This window comes from Dipodomys ordii, unplaced genomic scaffold, assembly GCF_000151885.1.
Source record: "Dipodomys ordii isolate 6190 unplaced genomic scaffold, Dord_2.0 Scaffold101, whole genome shotgun sequence".
NCBI lineage: Eukaryota > Metazoa > Chordata > Mammalia > Rodentia > Heteromyidae > Dipodomys > Dipodomys ordii.
Genome location: NW_012267317.1, coordinates 393,449 through 400,614, shown reverse-complemented (window position 1 = coordinate 400,614; position 7,166 = coordinate 393,449). Strand labels below are relative to the sequence as shown.

General features: G+C 51.4%; 1 protein-coding gene across 1 annotated transcript in view; it reads right to left on the bottom strand.

Moving 5' to 3' along the window:
- Positions 1–3,910: 3,910 nt before the first annotated feature.
- The window catches only part of Lmbr1 (limb development membrane protein 1), a 103,370-nt gene continuing 100,114 nt past the window's right edge, over positions 3,911–7,166 (bottom strand). Inside the window, exon 16 of the mRNA XM_013027205.1 lies at positions 3,911–4,006. Within this exon, the coding sequence (XP_012882659.1) occupies positions 3,921–4,006 (86 nt within the window). The 3' untranslated portion in view covers positions 3,911–3,920. The remainder of the gene's footprint in view (positions 4,007–7,166) is intronic.

Sequence of the window (7,166 nt, the reverse complement as noted above, 5' to 3'; positions counted from 1 at the left end):
GAATGGAAGTTCCTCCAGCAACAGCACTCATGGGCATTATCTGAGGGAATACAGGTCAGGGCACAAGAGAGGCACATGCTCGCTCATGCTCCCTGCAGAATCAAAGCTACGGAAATCACTCAGATGCCCTCCGACTGAAGAGTGCATCAACGCACACAATGAAATACTGTTCGGCCAGGAAGAAGGATGTTTTCTGCAGGAAAATTGAAACCATCCTATTAAATGAAAGCTGGCTCAGTGAGACAACGGTGTGTGTTTTCTTTCCTATGTGACTGTAGACATGAATTATAAATACACGTAAGCACATACGGGATCCTGTGTGTGTGTATGTGTATAATCAATCTGACTAAAGTATGATATCTGCCTGCGTGTATGCTGAATTATTTTTAAACAATTAAATGTACTTAAACAAAAAATACTGAGTTGAAACATTTCTGGGATATATGCATTAGTGGGAGGGGAACAGACAAACGGAGAGAGGAAGGGCAGGAAGACAGAACTGTTCTGAACATGTGTGACATGGAACAAGGCAACTTGCGGCTGACTGGAACTGGGAGAGGAGATGGCAGCGGTGATCGTGCCGGAAGCACTGAAGGCATCAATGGGCTTGCTAAGAAAAACCCCGTGCAGACGACTGCGCGTCGAGAAAAAAGAGAAAAAGGAAAGGCCTGTGCCCGTGATGGGGTTCATCTGCAAGGCTGGCTCGGAAGCTTCAGAAGCTGGATTTCTACCAATTTTGATGACGCTTCTTGCAGAGTAACATTTAGACAGACAGACACATGTGTGCACGTGCACGCGCACACACACACACACACCTATACACTGCTTTTCCTTCAATGGTACCTGTAGCAATGAATTCTACCTGAACAATGTTCAAAACCAAAAAAGGAAGATTTTATACAAACAAGATTCCAAGGTTATGAGTCTCAAACTGAAGTTTGTGTCCATTTGTAACTCAGTAAATAACTTGGTCATTTGTGTCTAGTACTTTAAAATAATGGAGTATTTTAAAACAGCATATTACATGTTGAAATTTTAGCTTAACTGTATTTTCGTATGTGTGTGAGCTGAACTGCTAACAACTGCATTCCTGACTGTGGACAAATGTGTGAAGCCACAGTGTGGCCCACTGGCCACTCTTGTCAGTGACCAAGCCAGACGCTGACAGACTCACTCTGCAGAACTCTGGGTGGAGATACTCAGCTCTTCTGGAATGAGAGATGTGAGAATAATCTAAACAGCTTGACGAAGTAATATGAAATATATGCTTTCAATTACTGATGCTGCGCTTACATTGTGAAGAAACCTACCCACCAATAAATCAAGAGAAATATTCAGTGCTTCACAGAATAATTACTGCCCATTACAATCTTTAAATACCCTTTGGTTTTAGCTATGATGGTACTTAAGAACATACACATTTATAAAGATGTGATTGTAAATGAAATATAAAATTACTTTTTGCAAAACTTTAATTTCTAAGACATTTAAGTCAGATTAAAAGTATTTTGTACTAACGAGACTAACAATTTGTAAACATGACAATGTGTAAACAAAATGTATCCATGTCTAAACATTCTTAAAAGTAATATACCAGTTTTAAGTCAGCATTGCATTTATGATCATACTTTTTTAAAATCCTGTGGTAAATCTGCCCGTCTTAAATGCTGTGCTAGCCACCAGTTAAGGGACGAGCACTGGTAACTAGGAGAGGCGGCCTGGCACCCACCGGCACCTGCCCTTACTTACTGCGGCTGCGGGAACTCCAGCCAGTGCCCGGCAGGGGGAGGCTCAGGTGGCTGCTGCCAGGCTGGGCGCAGGTGCACCTGCGAGCGGATACGCGCACACCTCAGCTCACGCCCATCTGGCCACTCCCAGCCCCCCGGAGTCCACGGGCCGGCAGCGCCAGCAAGCACAACGCCACCATCTCCTATGAGAGCAGATTTTTATATATGGAATATACATAAATAGTAAATCTAAGTGCTACCCTAGAAAATCCATCAAAATCAATATCAATGTTATAAATCTACAAAACCTGTTACTGTAAACTAATTAAATGTTGGAGAGCCAATCACTGACCGCAGTGGCTGAGTCCCCTCAATCAACAACTGCAGAGCGGCGGGGTGAGGGCAGAGCTGAGGGGAGCCGAGTCGTGGGTCCTCGGCGCCCCCCTCAGTCCAGCCGAGCCTGCACCCCCCGCCCCGGGAGCCCACAGCCCGACCCTGGCACCCAGCGAGTGCCAGCACACTGAGGCCCGGCCCGGCCTTGTCCGTGCGTGGAAAGGACGGTCGCATGAACGGCAAGTTGAAACGGATGTTGAAAAGTTTAATATTTTACTAAAAATTTCCAGACAAGGTACAAATACTCGGGGCTGTTTCTTGGGACGATGCCGCCAGTGGTGTGGGCTCGAGGCGGCCGCCCCGCGCCAGGCTCCCCGCGCCAGGCTCCCCGCGCCAGGCTCCCCGCGTGGCGGGCCGCTGCGGCTACCGCGGGTGGGCAGCACCACGGCGGCACGTTCACTGGGTAGGGACTTCTAGGGAGATCGCAGACTACGAAACCCAACATCTGCCGGGGTGGGCGCCAGGTGTTGCTTAGAATCAAACATGAATGTTATTGAAAATGAGCTGCATTTTCAAGAGAAGCCCGGAGGGAGATGCAAAGGTGTAACGCGATAAGGAGAGATGCTCGGGGCTCGGAAGCGGGTTTTTTTCTTATTTTGTTCTAAGTAGAATTTTTCTGTCACACAGGTAACGGGCTATTCCTAAGTCCCTCCCCTCCCCCCCAAAATAAAGAGCTTTACCGATTAGCACTGCCACGCCTCCCGCACCAAGACGCACCAGACGCCAGGCCGGTGCTGGGTGCGGGCCTTGTGTCCACATGGCCTCCCCGGCCTCCCGGAGGCAGTGCGGGAACCGGAGCCTCAGGACTGAGAAACCACCCACTACCCAGCCCACCGACACCAGCAGCCCGCGCCAACATGAGCATGCTGGCCTCCCAGCCGCTGGTGCTACCTGGAACTCTGGTGCTTAAAACTGCCAGACAGAGAAGCAGCCGACGCCCAAGGCGGAGCTTCTAGCACGCCCGCTTTCCCTTTGTGGGGCGTGACAGAGCACGGGGTTCAGTCATCTTTGAAATAAATGCTTCTGAAAAGCGAGTGTCCCTGCAGCCTCTAAGGGCAGCGTCTCCGTCTCCGCTGCCAGGGCACCGCAGGGCAGCCGCGTGGGAGGGGTAAGTTGGGTCAGGCCTCTGCCACCCCGGCTCCGCCCCGCCCCCAGGCCGCGCCTGCCCCAAGCTCAGGTTCACAGGATTAGGATTTTTCCCAGGTCTCAAAGTCCACTGGATATTCTGAACCACAAACCAGCAACTCTGCTGTTGTTTCTCTAAGGAAGTAAAAACTACACTTTCTATTCGTTCAGCTTCACGGCAGGAACGGCCCGTGTGCAGTTTCTAGAGAACGAGGACACTGCTTTCTGCGGTGCTGCCCGGCATGCATCCCCTGTGGAGCAGAGCTTTGAGGAGCGTCCACGGACACGCTTCCCAACGTCCCACGGCGCGTGTGCTTTTCATAGTCTAGAAGAATCCTTTCTGGGGGTAGGTCGTGGGGCCTGAACTCTGGGCCTGGGCGCTGTCCCTCAGCTCTTCAGCTCAAGGCGAGCGCTCTACCACTTGAGCCACAGCTCCACTTCCAGTTTTCTGGTGGTTCATGGAAGATAAGAGTCTCACAGACTTTTCTGCCCGGGCTGGCTTTGAACTGCAATCCTCAGATCTCAGCCTCCTCCTGAGTAGCTAGGATTACAGGCGTGAGCCACTGGGGCCCGGCTTCTGAGAATCTCGGGTGAGGTCTGTCCAAAAGTTAAACTTAAAAAATAAGGTCAGCAGTAGTTCTTGGCGGATCTGGTAGGCTGGGCTCCCGTGTGGCCTCAAAGCACTTTTTGATGCCCATTTGCGGAAGGCTTTGTGGATTCCGAATCCCGAGAGGTGTTGGACAGGTGAAGTTTGTGAAGCCCTGTAGGAAAGAGTAAGAAGCATGGTAAGGCTGCTGCACTGCAGTGCGCGTGCGCGGGCGGAGGGCTGGGCTGAAGGGGCCGGACGGTCACAGGACAGGTGCATTGCAGGAGTGGGAACTGCCCCCAGCCCCCACCCTGCGGCAGCCTCGGGGCTCTCTGAAGACAGCCACCAGCAGGAAGTCGTGTCCCCTCCTGGTGGCTGGGCGGTGGCGGGGTCCTCTCCTCCACTCCGTGGAGCTCTGGAGAGTCACCCACCATCACGAGAGCACCGCGGCTGGCCGCCCCTCTCTGCGGCCCCCATTCCCGGAGTGTGGTCCACAGCACACGCACTGGCCAGGGACCCGCCCCAGGCAGAAGTGCTTGCATTTGTTTACACACACACACACACACACACACACACACACACACGTGTATACACACAGGAAAAGGCAGGCAGGAAGGACACAGTATACTAAAAGAGCAAGCACGTGATTTAAAAAGAAAAGCAGTAATGAAAAATACCAAGGACAAGTTGACCACAAAATGACTCCAAGACATTGCAGTGAATAAGACCAGAACGCGCCCCAGACCCCCCGCTGTCCCAGGCACGCGGCTGATGGGGAGCCCCACCGCAGAGCCCCCCGCGGCCTTGAAGGACCAAGGAAGGCCGGGTGGAAGGAGAGCTCATTCACGTGGCGCCAAAGCGTCCACCACGCGGCGGACGAGCCGGCGTCGGCACGGGAGGACAGGAGACGCCAAGAAACGCTTTCTAGGCGGCTTCCTGACCCCCAGAACCGAGCTGGGAGATGTGTGCTCCTCCTCCAATCCCAGACAGTGGCCACCCCGCAGGCCACGCCTGAGCCAGCACAGGCCTCCAAACCGCAGGGTTCTGTCGCTGGCCAAGCTTGACAAAACCGAGCCGCCCCATGACTGCATGGGAAGGAAAACCACCAACCCAAAGGGTCGTCCTGGCACCAGGACCCCACGGGCCGCGAGAAGAGCCGACCTGCAGCCAGACACCAGCTGGCTGTGTGAAAGGCAAACAATTGTTCCTCTCTCTTTTTTCTTTCTTTCCTCCCTCCCCTCCTTCCTTTCATGCTCTCTATCCACCCTTCCCTCCTTTCCTCTTTCATTGTTTTCTTTCCTTTGCTTTTTGTTTTCTGAGGTGCTAGGGGTCAAACCTAGGACCATGCATCAGGGAAATGCCCCAACACTGAGCTACATCCTTAGGCCTAGAACAGAAGATGGGGGTTGGGTCACTTCTAGAACGTCATGGAACAGTGGTTATGCATTTTTGTTGTTGTTGTCAGTCGTGGGACCTGAACTCTGGGCCTGGGCGATGTCCCTCAGCTCTTCAGCTCAAGGCCAGTGCTCTACTACTTGAGCCACAGCGCCACTTCTGGTTTTCTGGTGGTAAACTGGAGATGAGAGTCTCATGGACTTTCCTGCCGGGGCTAGCTTTGAACTGCCATCCGCAGATCTCCACCCCAGCTAGGGTGATCAGTGTGAGACACCAGTGCCTGGCTTTCTATGACTTTTTTTTTTCTTGGTCAGTTGTGGGGCTTGACTCTAGGCCTGGGCACTGTCCTTGAGCTCTTTAGATCAAGGCTAGCGTTCTACCACTTGAGCCACAGAGCCACTCCTGGGCTGGCTTTGAACCGTGGTCCTTAGATCTCAGCCTCCCGAGTAGCGGGGATGACAGGTGTGAGCCACTGGCGCTGGGCACTATGACTATTTCTGAGGCAGGGTCTCACGCTCGCCGTCTCTGGGGTGGTGGGCACATGCCATCATGACCGTCTTTTTCTGTTGACTGGGGTCTTCCTGAGCTTCGTTGCTCAGACAGGACGGGAACCGCAATCCTCCCCATCTTCGCTTTGACTAGCGCTCACCCAGCTACTGGCTGAACGGAGTCTCAAAGCCTGTTTGCCCTATCCATCCTGGACCATGGTTCTCCCTCCTGAAGAGCGAGAATTACAGGTATGAGCCGCCGTAGCCAGGCAGGAATCTCGGCAATAACGTGACTTCTTATGTCGTCCAAAACCAACACAAAAGTTGGGCATCTTTATTACTTTTATGCAGGGTTTCCAGAGCAAACCTTCAGTATATCCAGACCACTGAACTCACGTGCTGAAGGCAGTTCATGTACAGGTCTCTGAGCTGCTGCTTGGTGAGTGGCAGTGGCTTGGAATCACGCTCTCTAGTGCCACTGCCTTTACCACAGGCTTGAGAATCAAGGCTGAATTCGCTGTAGACATTTCAGTGAAAGTGTTGCTTTGGCCAGCATCATAAAACCTAAGCACAAAAGTGCACAAATTATCTGGTGCTTTGCTTCAATACGACGTAGCGCTCTCCTTTCAGGCCATCATTTCAATCAGCCATCATCAACGGGCATATTCAAAGTAAGACACACAAAGATCGAGAACCGGCTCATGCCGTCTCCGTTATCTGACAGCCGGGCCAGTGTTAGTGTTGAAATGGCTAAAACCATTGTGGAATTAAAACGGTGTTAAGAATTCTGTGTAGTTTTTTTTTCCCCTTCTTGTCATAAATTTTTTTTGTATGTTTGTTTTTTGTTTTTGTTTTTTTGGGTCCGGTTGTGAGGCCTGAACTCTGGGCCTGGGCGCTGTCCCTCAGCTCCAGCTCAAGGCTAGCGCTCTACCACTTGAGCCACCTTCCCAACCCTGTCATAAAATTTCATACCTAAAGCTCAAGACAGTGTACAGTGTATACTGTCCTCCTAGTCCTAAAGGTGGAAACTCAAAATACTTTGAGCAGTTAATGTGGAAATAAACATGAAGAACACACATAGCTTCCAACAGCTTGTCATATTCTCCCAATGCATGTGTATCACAGAACGTGATAATGCATCTCCTCTTTCCTGACGATGCCAAGCATGCTAACATTTTCGTCCTGAATTATTTGGCTTCTTGAAGAGAAGTGTCGGTCACCTGGACACTTGTTTTTGCGCCAAACCTCAAAACCAAAAAACTTAAACTAAAAAGTAGGAAAAGGCACCACTGAAAACAAAACAAATCAAAAGAGCAAGCCTTGGGGCTGGGAAGGTGGCTCAGTGGTAGAGCGCTTGCCTTGCATGCCAGAGGCCCTGGGTTCGATTCCGCAGCATCACATAAGCAAAAAAGAAAAAAGCCATAAGGGGCGCTGTGGCTCAAGTGGTAGAGC